Below are 17,429 nucleotides of genomic sequence, written 5' to 3'. Positions count from 1 at the left end.
GGGCACAAACTGATGCTTAGTAGGTACTTACTGAGATGTTCATTGAGCTAATGGAGGAGTGTGCAGAGGGAGATGACGTAGAGGATGAATGTTCTCCTGTTGCTGTTCTAATATATGTTCTTGCTTCTCATCTACAATCCAGCAGTGAGCTGGGTATTACGATGACAGAGAAACCCACACGATGGTCGGAGGTCTCAGGTAACTTGGCTCAGTTTCAGGAGGGGTCCAGATTCCAGAGACTGGGCCTCTAAAAAGAAGTACCAGAAGATTCTTGTCTACTATACTTCATTGCTTTTCTTGAGGAACAGAGAGACTGAGGCAAATGATTTGTGGGCTGAGTTTGGGTGGCCACCTCCCTGTCTGAGGCCCAGGTCAGCTCTGACTCCAGCAGTTTCTAAAATTTTTGTGACTTGAGCTGAACCAAGTTGACTCTGGTCGGTCCTGAGTCTTCTAGTAGGGAACAGACGAAAGGAAAGAGAGTGGAAGGGGAGGGGCCAGTGATTAAACAGACCGTTTCTTTTGACTTCCGCATTTGGACTCCAGATTTTGCTCTCTGGGTACAGTCTGCCAAGGCTAGAGAGAAGCCTGTGCCTGCAGCCGCCTTGCTCCGGAGACGATGCGAATCCCATCATCCCTACCTCTCCCCGTGGAGAGCAACTGGGCTGTCCACACACTCTCACAGACTTTGGGCCATATGCTACTGTGGACAGCTATGCTCCGTAAGTCAGAGACTCCAGAAGGGAGGCAGGGTTGGGGTCGGACTTGTGCAGGGATGGACGCAGCACAGGAAGCATGTCAGCAGAATCTAGAGTGGGTAGAAGGTTAATAACCAGGCTGTAACAACCTGCCCGGCCTTTGAAAGTCAAAGCTGGCAGGAGTTTTTGTTGTTGCCCATCTTCCTGCCACTTGGTACCCGGCCTGATGCGCTACCCCTTTTCCCATTAGAACCTACTGTCACTCAGTACCCAGGTCCCTGAGGCACTGCCACCCTCCCATCTCCAAGTCGAATCTAATGTCCTAGACGTGAGGGATAAACTAAGCGACTGGTTTCCCTTTGAATTTGTAGTTCACACAGGACCAAATCTTAGGCAAGATGTCTAGTGCTGCTTTGGACAAGGACTGGGAGGACGCTCTAAGATGCATTTGAGGGGGTGGCAGTGGTTATTCTCTGTGCCCCCCTCAAATGCCCATGATGCCACTCTATCCAGCAGAAGACCCCCGCCCCCCTTTAATATATAAGGAGAGGCACAGGAAGATCAGGGTTGTCCTGGGAATTTAGGTTCAGAGCATCACAAACCTGGGCAAGTCTGCAGTTGCCAGTTGTGGGGCCAGAGAAATCCCTCCTGCCTCCTTCACTGCATAGGCCATGGGGCTTGGGCTTGGCTCGCACAGTAAGAAAGTCAGGGTTGGGTGGGGTCTTAGGCTGAGACGGAGGAAGATTTTTCTGGTCCTGGTCTCACCTGTGGGCCAGAGGACAGAAGCTGATGGTACTGGGTGATTAGAAGAGTCTGGGTGAAGTTCAGGAAGGGAGTCCTATTACAGGACTGTCTTCTAAGTTCAGTTCTGGGGCTTCTACCCATACTTCTGAGAGGAAGGCATATAGCCACCCCACCCCCCCTGCCCCAAGTTACATGCTATGACTCATAGTGAAATCTGGTCAGCCCTGAGGGGCCTCAGCTGTCAATGCTGGGTGGGATGTGGCTGCCAGGGGGAGAGGGATGGAAGAGAGACTATGTTCCCACAAGTAGGTATATTAAAGTGACACCAGATAGCTTAGTTTTCACACGGAAAGGCTCGCTCCTAGAAAGGCAATAACGCCTTTCTATTTGTGCTACAGAGCCGTCAATCACCTGGTGAAGACTCCCAAGAATGGCCTTCTCTCCCATTTTCTTTTGCTAAATCTCTGGTTGTTTTTCCTACTGCTTTCTGGGCCGTCACACTTAGGACTTCATCACTTGATTCAGTGTTACAACACTGTCTGACTGTGTCTGGCTGTTCCCGACTTTGGTCCCGTGTAGCTACGGGATCTTCCTGTAGAGGTGTGGGGAGGCACAGTGCTTTCTAAGCGCCTTCGGTGCTGGCCCATTGTCTCCTGATAAAGCTCCAGTACTGCCCTGCTCTTTGTGCTCCCATTTCACACACACACACACATACACACACACACACACACACACACACACACACACCCCCTGTGGATCTTTCTCAGCCAGGCAGTGTGGACACTACACTCGGCTTTTACCACCCGTGCGCCGTTGATTCTTCAAGCCCTTTGTGGCAGACACTGCTCTGGATTTGGGGTCACGTCAGTGAACGAACCAGGCAGTTTTCCTGACGCAAAGTACAAGGTCTTCGTCTTCCTTCTAACGAGTACATTGGACAAAAACGTCGTTTTCCTATCTGTTGGGTATCGAAGGAATGCAGAGATGACGGTCTCTCCCTTTCACATCTCCTTTTCAATGCACTGTACTCACCCCCTTGCTAACCCCACATGCCCAGGGTTTTCAGTTCTTAACTCCTATGTCGCTAGCTCCCAAACTTATTTGTCCTTCCTTCCTCTGTGTGCTTTAATTTCTCTGCCTGTCGATCAGACGTTTGTGAACAGACTTGTCAGCTTAGAGACAAAATTATATTCAAAATTCAACGTGGCATCATTTCCTTACAAGTTTTCTTATCTTCCTAATATTTCTACTTGCATGAGCAAAGCCACCTTTCCCCTGGTCATCCACATGTATCAACTGCATGCCCCATTAAATGCCAGTTTTTCCCAGTCCTGCCTCTTAAGTTTCTCTTACATGTGTGGCTTCTTTACTTTCTTGTCAGTGCAGATGAGCAAGCAAAGTCATGGGGGAATATCAATGCACTTGATAGAGTCAAAAAGGGTAAATAAGGTAAGGGGATCCACTCATGGTATTTGGGAAGTAGAGGCAGGAAGAACTGGAGTTCCAGGTCAACATGGGCTACCTGACAAGTCTGAAACCAGCCCGGGCTACATGAGACCTTGTCTCAGCAACAACAGCAACAAAAGAATAAAGGGATTTGCAAGGAGCTGATGCTAATGAGGAATCATGGACTCTAAGCTAGGTGTGTGTGTGTGTGTGTGTGTGTGTGTGTGTGTGTGTGTGTGTGTACTTAGAGGAAGACAGTAGTGAGATAAAAGTTGTGGTCAAGTGAGTACAGAGGCTGCACTTGGGCAAATGGAATCAAAAAGGAGGAGGACTATTGTGGTGATTGAAGCCATCTGATTTTGTGGTTTTGAAGCTGGTGTGGTTTGGAGTGATGATCACAAGGCCTTGAGGTATAACATGGGCCTGTGTAGCTTCTTCTGTATGAGAGAAGGTTCACTACAGATAGAAAGTCAAGGGATGAAGAAGCCAGATGTTGCACAGCCATAAACATGCATTCTAGATCACCATCTTTTTCTTAGTAATCTCTGGTACTTCCTCTGTCCCAATTAGTCTGACACAGCACATTCAGTCCCAATATGAACTTCTCATTGTTTACTGAACAACAGCGAACTTTGAAAATTTTCTCACGATCATTTATAAAGGTGCCTTTGGCACCATACAGATGCCACATCTGGATTATCACTTAATCCTCACAACAATTTATGGCACGGGTATTGCTGTCATCATTTCCATTGATGAGCAAGGAGATCAAAGTAGAGAAAAGTGAAGTTACCTCCGCAAGGTCATTGTCTATCAGTTGTATTTAATTACTTTTCTCATTACTTTGACAAAGCACCAGGCAAAAACTTAAGGAAGGGTTTATTTCAGTATGTGATCGGAGGGCATTGTAGTGGGAAGGCATGGTGACAGGAGCCTGGGCTGGTCCCCTCACACCCACAGTCAGGAAGCAGAGAGATAGGAATGCTGGTGTGCAACTGGCTTCCTCCTCTTGTTTTTTCGGCTGGGCCCCTAGCCCATTGGATGGTCATACCCGTATTCAGGATGGGCCTTACCACTCTCGTTAAACCTTTCCAGAAATATCCTTTTAGACACAATGAAAGATGTTTCCACGGTGATTCTAAATCTAGTCAAGTTGATAATGAAGATTAACCTCCACGGTAATCTAGTCAAGTCGATAATGGAGATTAGCCACCACGGTGTCCAGTCAATATGTGGATTCTATGTGTGTTCTCACTTGATGCTGTTTCATTTGGAACGACTGTCCTCCTGAAGATGGCATCCACACCTCTGTTTTCAGCTTTGTTCCTCATCATCGAGGGTGTTTTAAACAGACCAAACAGATGTTACTGGGGACAGAGCTTAAGAATTTCTGAAAGTGTGCTTCGTTTAGGCAGTCCCAGGGGAGGGCCATGCCATGAAGGTTGACCTATGGGGATGAAGGGGGTTCTGGGTCTGGGCAGGCATGTCTCAGTATGGAAGTCCAGGTTCTGGTTGATGTTTGCTTCCTTTCTTACAGATCTTGTTGCTGGAACACAAGGTAAGTCCTCTTTTCATACCTTCTCCCTCTCCTGTGTGTCACCTCCCTCTTCCCCCAGGGATCTGCCTGGAACTGCTCAGAATGTACCAGCAGCCAAGCTCAGGACCCAGTCAGGACCAGGAAAGGGCCATTGTTCACAGCAGATGCCCTGTCTTTCTCCTCCTTCCCTCTGTCTGGGGAGGCAGGTGGTCAAAAAGCGCAGCTCACTAGTATATCAACTCTTCTGGTTCTGTTATAGTGAAATGTGGGCCAGTTATCACAATGAGAAGACTGTCCTTGTTCCCAACTGCCTTCCACTCTCTAAGTTAAATCAAGAGCTTCTAAAAAAAATTGATCTCGGGCCGGGCGGTGGTGGCACACGCCTTTAATCCCAGCACTCGGGAGGCAGAGGCAGGCGGATCTCTGTGAGTTCGAGGCCAGCCTGGGCTACCAAGTGAGTTCCAGGAAAGGCGCAAAGCTACACAGAGAAACCCTGTCTCGAAAACAAAACAAAAAACAAAAAACAAAAAAACAACAAAAAAAATTGATCTCAAAGAAGCAGAGAGTAGATGACCAGAGCCTGGGAAGGGTGGAGGAGAGGGAAGGATGGAGACAAAATGGTTAATAGGTACAGGGGTAGAGTTAGACATAAGGAGTAAGTTCTAATGTGCTATAGCAAGAAGGGTATCTAATGTGCTATAGTTAGGGTTCCTACGGCTGTGAAGAGACACCATGGCCATGGCAACTCTTAGGAAAATATTTAATTGGAGCTTGCTTACAGTTCAGAGGTTTAGTCCATTATCATCATGGTGGGAAGCATGGTGGCACACAGGCAGACATGGTGCTGGAGAGGTAGCTGAGAGTTCTACATCTGGACCAGCAAGCAGCAGGAAGAGCGTGACACTGGCCTGGCTTGAGCATCTGAAACCTCAAAGCCCACACCCAGTGACGCACTTCCTCAAATAAGGCCACACCTACTCCAACAAAGCCACACCTCCTAATAGTGTCATTTTTTATGGTCGTATGGGGGCCATTTTTGTTCAAAGCACCACAAAGGGTAATTATGGCTGACAATTAATTGTATATTTCACAGTAGCTAGTATAGAGGATTTGAACATTCTCAATACCAACAGATGATGTGTGAGGTGATAGACAAGCAAATCACTCTGACCACTATGTAACCAAATGATCACACCGTTGTGTGCGTGTTCTGAAGTATCATACTGTATCCTGTGAATATATACAGTTATTATGTATCAAAGATTTTTCAAAGCCGCATTAGATAAAAATCAAACAAAAACAGTTGTATGGGGCACTCTGGAGGTAGAGGTAGGTGGATCTCTGAGTTCAAGGCCATCCTGGTCTACAGAGCAAGTTCCAGGATGGCCAAGGCTACACAGAGAAACTCTGTTGCAAATAAATAAATAAATAGATAGATAGATAGCCCCAAAGTCCTCTCTCTCTGAATAAGATTCAAGCACATAGACTGTCTGTCTAGACTGTCCCATGTGTTGCTAAGTCCTCTGTTTTGCATGGGTCTCAGGGCTTGCAGCAAAATACCATGCTTGTCTTAGTTAGGGTATCTACTGCTGCAACAAAATACCATGACCAAAAAGCTAGTAGGGAGTAACAGTTTAGTTGGCGTACACTCCCACATTGCTGTTCATTAGCAAAGAAAGTCAAGACAGGAACTCAAACAGGGCAGGAACCTGGGGGCAGGAGCTGATGCAAAGGCCATGGAGGGGTGCTGCTTACTGGCTTGCTTCCTATGGCTTGCTCAGCCTGCTTTCTTATATAACCTGGAGCCACCAACCCAGGGATGGCACCCTCCACAATAGGCTGGGCCCTCCCCCAGTAATCACTAACTAAGAAAATGCCTTACAGGCAGGTCTTATAGAGGCACTTTCTCAACTGAGGCTCCCTCCTTTCACAGAAATCTAGTTTGTGTGTTAAGCTGACATATGACTAGCCAGCCCAGGGCTCCAAGGCCGGTTCTACAGACAGAGAAAGCCATCTGCATGCAGAGGAAGCAAGTAATAGGAGGGAGAGAGGGAGAAGCTTAAATATACCTTGGTGAAAGATATGTATTTCTGGGGTGTCTCCTTTGCCCCCGAATGAAAATAAATAGATAAATAAAAAGGAAAGGACATGACTGCTCCTAGGTATGGTAGAGGAGAAAGTTTATTATAGATATGTGGGAGAGCATAGTCAGAGGCAGAGATATCTGGGAGAGTTCAGAGTGGACATGACCAGGCTGAGCTGGGCCATGTGGAGAGAGAGGGAGGGGAAGCGCAAGGGGCGAACCTCGTGTAGTAGCCAGGAGGCCAAAGGTACAAAGGGTGGGTAACCAAAATGTCTGCATGATATAGGGAAGAGCCTCTGGGGGAAGGGCAGCCCAGTCCCTAGGCTAAAGAGTTCAGGGTAAACCAGGACCGTGGTGGCGCACGCCTTTAATCCCAGCACTCGGGAGGCAGAGGCAGGCGGATCTCTGTGAGTTTGAGGCCAGCCTGGTCTACAAAGTGAATTCCAGGACAACCAGGATTGTTACACAGAGAAACCTTGTCTCAAAAAAAACCCAAAAAAAAATAAATAAAGAAAGAAAGAAAGGAAGGAAGGAAGGAAGGAAGGAAGGAAGGAAGGAAGGAAGGAAGGAAGGAAGGAAGGAAGGAAGAAAGAAAGAAAGAAAGAAAGAAAGAAAGAAAGAAAGAAAAAGAAAGAAAGAAAGAAAGAAAGAAAGAAAGAAAGTAAGAAAAAGAAAAAATCAAGAAAAAGAGTTCAGGGTATGGGGCGGAGTATGCCAGCCATACCCTATACCAGGTAGGGATTGAGGGATGCTTGGAGAACCTGAGGGCCAGGTCCGCTTTGAAATGTTAAACAGGCAGCTAAAGTGTCTGTTGGGTTTGAAAGCCCACTCCAACCTTCTCTCTTGTTCCACTCTGCTGAGGGTCAATTACATTCCCAGTGAGTTCCCTGGGGCTTGTGGGAAGGAATGAGTAGAAGAATTTAGTGGAAGAAGTTTTCTGGGCGGGGTCCCATCCTTGGTGCACTCAGTAGGAATACGGGTGCCTTTTTAATCTGAGACTCGGAGCCTGCTTGGGTTCTTGGGGCTCCCTTGCCTCAAGCTGCCTTCTCTCTCCCCGAAATTCAGCAGATCTCCCGAAGGCTGTGGTGAAACTTGAGCCCCCATGGATCCAGGTGCTCCAGGAAGACAGTGTGACACTGAAATGCGAAGGGACCCGCAACCTTGGGAACGATTCGACCCAGTGGCTCCACAATGGGAGATCCATCAGCAGCCAGGCCCATCCCAGCTACATGTTTAAAGCCACAGTCAATACCAGTGGAGAGTATCAGTGTCAAACGGGCCAGACCAGCCTCAGCGACCCTGTACATCTGGGAGTGATTTCTGGTTAGTAGACACAGGCCCAGGGAGCAGCTGGGATACCAGGAAGTTGGGGGTGGGGTGGGGTGGATCTGCTTACTGCAAGATTTGCAGGAAAAGGGGTCGCCTGGTTTCTGAGAAGCATCGCTGTGAGTTGCTTGGAAGGGCTTTTGTCCACTCATTTCCCTTTTTACCCGTCCTTATGCTTAGTGTGCGCGTGGAGGGCATGCGAATTCCTGAGAAATTCCTCAGCATGTGTGAATCGGTTTTTTTTTTTTTTTTTTTTTTTTTTTTTTTTTTTTTTTTTTGTGGTAGTCCTGATTGAGCAAGAGAAGTTCAAGGACAAAGACAGACCGCTAGCTGAATGTGACAGAAAAAGGAAGTCCCTATTTCATAGAAACCCTTCTGTTACACGACACTCAGAAAAAATGCCAATAGCCCACAACTGAATCCGAGCTGGGAGAAGGACCGTCTCTATAAATATGGTTAATTAATTTATTTAACCTTGAGTTCAGCTTGTTCATCTGCTCAGCTGAGGGTGCTAAGGCCTCTTTCCAGAGGTTCAGGGGAGCATGGGCTTTTTCCTGGCCTCATATCTTCACAGTCCTGGGTGTCCTTGGCTTTCTTTTTCTTCCACCAGCTTGTGGGCACTTGAGGTGAAAAGCTGTGTCTCATCCGTTCCCGTATTTGCAGTATCCGGAACAGGGCAGGGCTTCCTAAACCTTTGCTGAGCAGATCAACAGTTTTACAAGGCTCCTGGCAAAAAGTAGATTTTCTCCACAGAAAAGCCACCACGAGACTGCACTGATGGCTATCGTCACTGTCCCTTTGTTCCCTCCTGTCACTGGATCCCAGTTTTTCCTCAAAAGTATGTACACAGCAAGCTAATGGTTTGCCTCTGGCCCTGCCGGACTGTAGTTCCACATCTGTTACTATTCATCAAGGGAACCAACATTTTGGAGGTTCAAGATGTTCTGACCCCCAAACAGAAGGCTCTGTTATAGCCTCTTCATATCCATCAGACTGGATTCCTTCCTCTTTGCTGCTGGAAAGGGCTTACACCTCCATCTCTTGTATTCTTCCTGTTAGGACTGGGTGGCAGCTGCCTTCTCTCAAGAGAGGAAGGAGAATATTAGGCACCAAGAACTACTGTAGCTACAAAATCTGATCATACCCATTTTCACAGATGAGGAAGGTGGGACCCAGAAGAGTTACATTGCTTGCCCAAGACTGAAGAGCTTGTAAATGAATGGAGCTAGAATCAGAGATCAAAATTGTCTGATGTCAAACTAAAGCTCTCTCCCCTTAGCATATCCTATCCCACCTGGAAGGGTGGCCTGGGTCTCAGAGCTGAGCCAAGGCCCTCTGAGTCCTATGGTCTTTTTGTGTCTTTCAGACTGGCTGCTGCTCCAGACCCCCCAACTGGTGTTCCTGGAAGGGGAAACCATCGTGCTGAGGTGCCATAGTTGGAAGAGCAAACCCCTGAACAAAATCACATTCTACCAGAATGGAAAATCAGTGAAATTTCATCATTACAGTGGCAACTTCTCCATCTCCAAAGCCAATCACAGCCACAGTGGTGATTACCACTGCACAGGACTTCTAGGAAGGACAAAATACTCGTCGAAGCCTGTGACCATCACTGTCCAAGGTATGGGGACTCTGTGAAGATGTTGGAAAGGGAGAAGAGGAGACAGACAAAGGCTAGAGTTGTGTAGCCCCACATGGAGACCTAGGAACTGGGATCGGAGGCAAAGAGGAGAGCTGTGAAGCCCTTGCCAAGTGATGGCAAGTGGGCTCAGCCCAGAGCTCTTCACTTGCAGGTGGTGGGTGATAAAGCAGCAGTGAAACAGAGCCTTATCATTGGTGCAAAGGTTCTCTAAGTTCCTAGACATTCCAGACATTCCAAAGAGCTGACATGTTGTAGCTGGAGTTTTCCTGTGTCCACCTGGCTCCTGCAGCCGCTCAGAACCAAGTAAACACACAGAGACTTATATTACTTATCAACTGTATGGCCGTGGCAGGCTTCTTGCTAACTGCTCTTACAACTTAAATCAACCCATTTCTATTAATCTATAAGTTTCCTCGTGTCTTGTGGCTTACCAGTACTTACTCAGCCTTCCACTTCCCAGAATTCTCCTTTCTCCTTATCCCGTCTGCACTATACTTCCTGTCTGGCTACTGGCCAATCAGCGTTTTATTTATCCATCAATCAGAGCAACACATTCACAGCATCCCCAGCAAAGCGTAACTTCTTGTGTCTCATATACTAGCCCTTCACTCTTGACGGTGGTGGTACCACCAGCTCTGGGTGGCTTCAGATCCATCCTCCCCACTGCCTCTGAGGGCTGTCCCTTCCGCTACTCCACCTTCACCCATGTGCGTGCCCTCATTAGTCTGGTAGAAAGACTTTGTTACTGGAGAGGAACAAGTCTGTTCACAGAAAGCCATGCAGATGAGGTTTCAGGGTGCTGTATTACACCCATGAGTGACCTGGACACAGCAACTCTAGGTAATAAACACTGGGCATAGCATTGGAGGAAGGGTGGATACACAGAGAGAACTTATTACCTGACCTCATATCTGTCTTTTCCAGAGCCCAAATCCAGCAGGTCTTTACCGGTGTTGACGATTGTAGCCGCTGTCACTGGAATCGCTGTAGCAGCCATTGTTATTATCCTAGTATCCTTGATCTATCTCAAGAAGAAACAGGCTCCAGGTTGGTGGCTCTCTTTGGACCCTCTGATTATCAGTTCCTACTTAGCTAGGGCTCGCTAGGGGTTAGAGACTTCTTCGCTTATGATATAGTGCCGTCATATTTATTCATCTACTCACAAATTCATCTGTTAAGCAAGACTTGAACAAACTTGGTGATGTGCCACACCCTGTGCTGGTCACTGTAGGTGTTAGTTTTTACTTCTACCCTCAGCTAGCTGTCAGCATTGTGAGGAAGACAGAAATACAAGTGGATCCTTGCAAGAAGGGATGAGAGCAATGAAATGATAGAATGCGATTATAAACTGGAGGTGGTAACGCGTTCTGTAATCCCAGGATGCTAAGACAGGAGGAACGGAAGTCTGAAGCCAGGGCCAGTGAGATGACTCTGTCAATACAGGTGCTTGCAGTACGAGCCCTGTGATTTTAGTTCAGTCTCTGGTCTCCGAGTAAGGTGGGAAGAGAGAACTGATCCCACAGAAGTGTCCTCTGACCTCCATAGATATAGTATGGTGTATACCCCACACAACAATAAATAAGTTGAAGATTTTTTTTCCAAAGAGTCTGAAGCTAGCCTGGGCTGAAGGATGAGTGTGAAGTCAGCTTGTGCTACACAGCAAGTCCCTGTCTAAAATTTAAAAAAGGGAAGATTCCACAACCCCATGAATTTATCAGCTTTCTGTCACTATAACAAAATACTTCAGACAATCCACTTCTGAAGAGAAAGAGCTGCTAGGTGTGGTGGTAAATACATTTCAGGGTGGATCACAAGTTCAAATCCTATCTTAAAATATGTAAGCAAATAAGCAAAAAGCTTTATTTCAGCAGTTTTGTAGGACTCATCCATATTTTTATCTTGGTCCTATTGCTTGGGCCTATGACAAGCTAGAATATCATAGAGGAAGTATAGAAACAAAGAGATCAAGGAAGAGATGGGAGATCCCACAATCAAAAGCATGTCCCTGATGACCTAAAGACTTCCTACTCAGTCCATAACTTCAAAGTTTCGGCTCCCTCCCATTGTTCCACCTGGTGACCAAGCATTTAACGCATGAGATTTTAATGGACATTTCAGATCTAAACTGTAGCAGGCAGCCTGGCTGGGGCAGTTGGAGAAGGCTTTGTTGGGGAGCCCGTGTAGTGTGGTGATTGAAATACACACAGAGGACCAGATTGATATGGCTCGAATCTCCGCTCACATCTCAGCAGATATATAATGTTGAGTGAATTATTCAACCTCTGTGCCTCAGTTTACTAGTATGAAAAATGAAGAACACTAGGGAACCCACTTGACAGGAGTGTTATGACAATGAGTGAGGCCGAAGCCTTGTACCAGTGCCTAACAGATAGTAAAGAGCACAAAGTATAAGCTGTTAACCACGGTGGAGAAGGGTGATGTCTGGGGGTAGCCATTAGCTAGGCAAAGTGGAAGGGCATTCTAGGAACTGTGGCCAAGGCACAGAAATAAGGAATGGTGTAGGCAGGTCAACTGAAGCCACGGAGAAAGAGAAAATACTACTACTAACTAATACCTAATATCTCACAACACACTTTACAGTTGGTTCATAGGAATTCAGTATGGGTGATAAGTAAATACTGAGAGATGCAGAGAGAAAGGTTACATTTTTTTCTTTTCTTTTTCTTTTTCTTTTTTTCTTTTCTTTTTTTTTTTTTTTTTTTTTGAGGCAGGGTCACTAGTCCCATCTGGTTGGGAATGCACTATGTAGACCAGGCTAGCCTCCAACTCACAGTGATCCTCTTGCCTCTGCGCCCTGAGTGCTGGGATTAAAGGCAATGCTCCATCACACCCAGCCAAAAGATCACACTTTAAAAGACTGGGGCAACCACACCCAACCAAAAGATCACACTTCTAAAAGGCCAGGCAAGCCTAAGAAAGATGCAGTGGAGTGTTTTTTTGTGACATCTCTTGGAGTATTCTTGGTATTCACTATAGGCTGGAGAGGCTCCTGGGAAGAGGAGCTGGGAAGTTGGGAAGAGAGGGAGACGATGAGAGGGAAAGGTCTCTGTTGCTTTTAACTCAGTTCTGACCCTGGTCCTTGATCCTGAGGTTTCATCATCCCATAATCCTACTAACTTCCTACATGCCCCTCCTAGCTCTCCCAGGAAACCCTGATCACAGGGAAAAGGGAGATACCCTTCCCCCGGAACTAGGTGAGTACAGCGAGCCCTCTGGGGGCTCAGCGCCGCCAGTCAGCCCAGGGCCTCCATGTGGACCGGAGCCAGCAAACAGCAGCTCGTGTGAGTTCAGTGGGAGTGTAGGAGAGCGGGGAGCAGTGGGAGGATGGCTGCGACTCAAATCTCTTGGTCAGTTCTGAGTCTAACTCTTGGACCTAAGGAGGATCTCACTAGAGATGAGAAAAGGAACATTGATTCCAGAGAGAGAAAGAGGATGGAGGGTGACTAAACTTCTAGGCAAACGAAGACTCTGGAGACATTTCCCGAGCAAGACTTCAGAGGCATTTGGATCTTTCTGGGGAGATGTGGCAGATCTGGCAAAGGATAGGCTTAACGGTTGTATGATGGAGGCCAATAAGATTAAGAAGGGAGGCCCCCACGAGGAAAGGAGGAGGTCCCAGGTAACCCTGGAGATTTTTTTCAGGAGTGTGTCCCTGTGGAGGAGTAGGGGTAGGCATGATACGGCTCAATTTTTAGTAGATATTGAGAGGAGGTTTGAGTTGAGGATGTTCTGGGGGATTAGAACTATTCATAGGTTACACTCTGTGGGCACACCTTGGCTTTAATGCCCACTGATCTGGTTCATCAAACACTGGCCTGATCCTTCCCCCATCATACAACTGAATCTGGAGTAGACCACTTCCTGTGATGGGGTCGAAGAAGTGGATGGGTAGGTGGGTGGTTTGGATGACCTCTGAACTCTTGTAAGTCTGGGAAATGAAAGCCAGTGACTTTTCAGCCCTGGTGCAGGAAGAAGAATGTAGAAGGAGCAGGAGTATTTCAGGCAATTGCTTGACTGTAGTTAAAGACAGAGCATAAAGGCCAGTGGAGTTTTCTCTAGGGGCTTCCATGACAGCAGAACCAGACAGGAGGAAGACTTCCTTGGGGATTCCGCTTCAGGGGACTAGAGTATGACTCAGAGCAGAACCAACAGATTTGAGAGCTTGAGCAAAATAGCATTCACTTAGCTTCGCTTTGAGCAAGGTCCATGTTCTTCAGCCGGGCTATGCGGATCCACATCTAGGATCAAACTAGGTCTACAAAAAAGAAAAAAAGAAAAAAAAAAGTTTAAGTACGACGACTGTCTTCACCTCCTCGTCTGGCTTTGTCTACTCTGGTATAAACACATTTCATACGGCATTTATGCAGCCTGGCACTGGAGTGGGTGATTTCCCCTAAAGGCGTCGTTAGCTGCAGCAGTTGCTAGGAAGTGTATTCAAAGGGGAAATTCTGAACGTGTTGTGGGGGCAGAATTTGGAACATGGCAAACAGGGCTCTTTGTGTCCAGGGAGTGAGTGAAGAGACTGGAGGCATTGTCCCAGCCTCTTCCCTCACTTCCCAAAATGTCAGTTTACACACCCTGGGGCTGCGTTTCATACTGGCAAAGGGAACTTAGGACAAAAACCATAAGAGAATGTGGTGTTTGGGATATTTATCAGAGAAATATTGTCTTTTTCTTCTCTCTTTTTCCCATCTCCCCTCTCTCCTCGCCTCCCTGTCTCTCTTCTCTCCTCTTTCTTTCTCGTCCTCTGTCTTTTTTTTTTTCTTTTTAATGTTAGAGTACCTGGTTCTTCAACGCTTTATCAAGAATAAACTGTGCTTGTCCATTCCTTTCTCTCCCTACAGTCTGTGGCAGGCAAAAAGTCTGGAACTGATTTCACTCTGGTCTAAACGTTTCCCCACTCTCTAACCTTCTAGAGCCCCAAAGCTGCCTGGTTTGCTGCTGGGAAACAGCAACAAGTTTTTTCAACAATTGTCTGAAAAGAAGGCAGCGGCAAGCGTGTGTTTCCCTTTGCCAGCGTGGGCAGCGGGGGAAGGCTGGATTCCAAGACAGTCAGGGAAGGAGGTCTAGACTGCCGCACTGCATGGCCTGAAGGCCTGGGTTGGGCTGGGCAAGCCTTGCCTTGGCTCTGCTTTGAGCTTTGGTTTTGCAGCCTCAAAAATAGCACATCAGGCTCTCTTTTCCAGCAGTGCCCAAGTTGATCACTTGTTTTTGCCCACAGACAATCCTTCTGATCTCGAAGAAGCCGCCAAAACCGAGGTGAGTGAACCCAGCGGGGCCCTTTCCCCTCTCCCTGCTCCCCTGCTCTCCCCATGGTCTCTCTGCAGCTCTAAGGACTCATTTCTGTTTTCTCTAAGGTTGAGAATACAATCACCTATTCACTTCTCAAGCATCCTGAAGCTCCGGATGAAGATGCAGAGCCTGATTACCAGAACCACATTTAATCTCCCTTTTCTTGACTTGGGATTGGGAAAAGCAAACCAGAAAGGTCAGGATCTAGTGTCTCCTGGTCAAGGGGATGCTGTAGACATTAAGGAGGCCCATGCAGAGTCATCTATGTGAGTCCCGAAACCAACAGACACTACAGTACTGGTCCCCAGTGGTTGACTGTACTAATAACTTCTATGATTTACCGCTTCCCAACTCCAGACTCTTCTGCCAAAGATTCACACAGCCAATAAAATTAATCAACTCACTGTCATTAACAGATTGCAGCAGCATGGGAACCGCATATGTTACAGGCTATGTTAGACTATACAGTCTCAGCAATGCTAAAATGGACTTGTACCAACATGGCAAAAGTCATGCTTCAGGGTGATGGAATTATAAGGGATTTTGATCTTCTTCCTTATTTTCCTATAAAGGCCAATGTTACTTTTATAGTAAAATATTGTAAAAACAACATTCTATTTGCTTTTTCAAGGCCGAGGTGATTGGAGTGTAGACTGAGCTCTCTGGGGTTTGTTGGGCTTCTGTGAGAAGAATCTTGGGGAGCTGGGCTAGCTTTTCATGGGGAGACGTAAGCATCTCAGGCAGGGCACTCAAGACAAACGAAAGTAATGATTATACCCAAGTCTAGTTCGGTGCATCAGTGAGTTTATTGGGCTTACTTATGGGAACATGGGTGAGGGGTTCCTTAAAGGGGTGTGGGTGACCTTAAAATAGCAGTCTTAACACAGATGACAACTTCTTCACAGTTGCAGAGATGCCCCCCCCCCCCCCCCCCCCCCCCCCCCCGTTAGGTGATCTTCCTCAAACTGTCAATCCTCCTGCCTTTGCTTCCAGAGCTCTGAGATGACAAGCATGCACTGCCCACCACATCTGGCCTGGTAGTAACAGGAGGGAGGGAAGAGGGGAGATGGTGCTTTGGAGTAGAGGGTGAGTTGAGTGCTTCTCTGCTTCAACTGACTGCTCTTCTGGTGAACTTGTCTTCTCGCTTCTGCACCTTCTTCTTGTCTTTTCTCTGATGACAAGCAGAATGATCACTCTTGAGTTCTCAGGAAGTCACACTTCAGATGAATGCCGGCAGGAACTGGAGGATGACCTTGAACTCCTGATCCTCCTGCTTCCACCTCCTAACTGCTGGGATTATAGGCATGTGCCACCACACAGAGCTGGTCTATGCATTTTAAAAATCAGATCACATTATATATTTTTATATGTTCACAAAAATCACTCAGGTAGAAATTTAAGCATGCTGTAACCACAGAAGTTCAGAGCATGGAGGTATAAAGAGGAAAAGCAGAAGTCCTCTGTTGTCCTCACTCCGCTAACTTTTATTCTCTCTCTCAGTGAATAGCCACTGTTGTAGGTTTTGTGTATGTTTGGATCTTTTGTATGTATATTTAATATAGTAGAGTTTTTAGAAAGCCTATACATGGAACTGTACTTTACACATGACTATGCTGTTGACTCACTTTGCTCAACAAGAAGATGGCTGGGCTTGCTGGATGTCAGCCTACCTCCAGGTTCACTGAGAGACCCTGTCTCAAAGGACTAAGCAGAGAGAGCTACAGCAGGATGCCCGAAGTTTTCCTTTGACCTCTGCACACCTGCACATAGGCACACTCCCATGTGTGTGCATACAACAGACATGCAAGTAATAGATAAAACAACAACAACAATAATAATAATAACCCTCTCCAGAATTTCTGCTTTGAACTCCCTGATAATCAAGACACCTTGCATGGATCTTAGTGGTTCAGTCCAAACCCATGGAAAAAATAAGGTCATTTGACACCAGGGAGAATGCATCTAGAAACTCTTGTACTCCTAATGTGTACCTTTAAGTAAAAGCCTTACATGCCCCATGAATCTAGTGGGTCCTTTCTCACATCCTCTTTAGCAAGGCTTCCCCTGGCCATTGCTATCACTGTTTTTATCTTCTCCATGGTACAGTGTGGGCAATTACGTTATCTTCTTGTTTATATATTTTCACGCATACTAAAATGTAAGCTCAATACAGTCCTATTTTCATTACTCAATAATGCACTCCAGAGACCAGAACAATGCAATAGGTTGTTGAATGAATTAATAAATAAAACTTCCCTCTCATAGTGTCTGGGTTATTTGATATTCTTGCATTCTCTCCCATTGAGCTCCATGCCCCAAGTGTTACTTCATGTTCTTAATACTATGGCTTGGATTTGTCCCCATGAAATCATGTATTGGAAACATAAACACCAATGCAACAGAGATGGGAGTGGGTATCGGATGGAGGGGACCAGCCCCTGGGCCACGGCCTAGTTCTGTGGGAGTGGATTCCTTATAAAACGGTGAGTCTGGTACCTTTTTGGCTCTTTCTCCTCTTCCTCCATCACTTTCTCTCTTCTTAGAAGTCTAGGGAATGATACAGCAAGAATTCTGGTTCCTCAGTCTTGAACTTCTCAGCCTTCAAAACCATGTGCTAATAAGGACTGACCTGTCTGTGGGATT

The 17,429-nt window shown here is 46.6% G+C and overlaps 1 protein-coding gene across 4 annotated transcripts; it reads left to right on the top strand.

The window, feature by feature from the left end:
• The first annotated feature begins 250 nt into the window (after positions 1 to 250).
• On the top strand, positions 251 to 15,396 carry LOC128109964 (low affinity immunoglobulin gamma Fc region receptor II-like). 4 transcript variants are annotated; one of them, XM_052737574.1, is made up of 8 exons: positions 251 to 719; positions 4,423 to 4,443; positions 7,574 to 7,828; positions 9,198 to 9,452; positions 10,398 to 10,520; positions 12,632 to 12,775; positions 14,716 to 14,753; positions 14,852 to 15,396. In XM_052737574.1, the coding sequence occupies exons 1-8, from the start codon at positions 617 to 619 to the stop codon at positions 14,936 to 14,938; spliced, it is 1,026 nt and encodes a 341-aa protein (XP_052593534.1). In that variant the 5' UTR covers positions 251 to 616; the 3' UTR covers positions 14,939 to 15,396. The 4 variants fall into 4 exon arrangements, with proteins under 4 accessions (XP_052593534.1, XP_052593533.1, XP_052593537.1 ...); XM_052737573.1 differs by having other exon boundaries at positions 259 to 719; positions 7,571 to 7,828; XM_052737577.1 differs by lacking the exon at positions 12,632 to 12,775 and having other exon boundaries at positions 265 to 719.
• Positions 15,397 to 17,429: the final 2,033 nt, after the last annotated feature.

The sequence above is a fragment of the Peromyscus californicus genome, unplaced genomic scaffold, assembly GCF_007827085.1.
Source record: "Peromyscus californicus insignis strain IS unplaced genomic scaffold, ASM782708v3 Scaffold_14__1_contigs__length_90479793_seg_2, whole genome shotgun sequence".
Lineage (NCBI taxonomy): Eukaryota > Metazoa > Chordata > Mammalia > Rodentia > Cricetidae > Peromyscus > Peromyscus californicus.
Note: the sequence above shows the minus strand (reverse complement) of the source record. Positions and strands in the feature narration are given on the sequence as shown.

Coding starts and splice junctions, on each gene's coding strand:
- LOC128109964 (XM_052737573.1), top strand. CDS start 617: ATGCGAATCCCATCATCCCTACCTCTCCCCGTGGAGAGCAACTGGGCT. Junction 720..4,422: donor ACTGTGGACAGCTATGCTCC/GTAAGTCAGAGA, acceptor CCTTTCTTACAG/ATCTTGTTGCTGGAACACAA. Junction 10,521..12,631: donor CAAGAAGAAACAGGCTCCAG/GTTGGTGGCTCT, acceptor TGCCCCTCCTAG/CTCTCCCAGGAAACCCTGAT.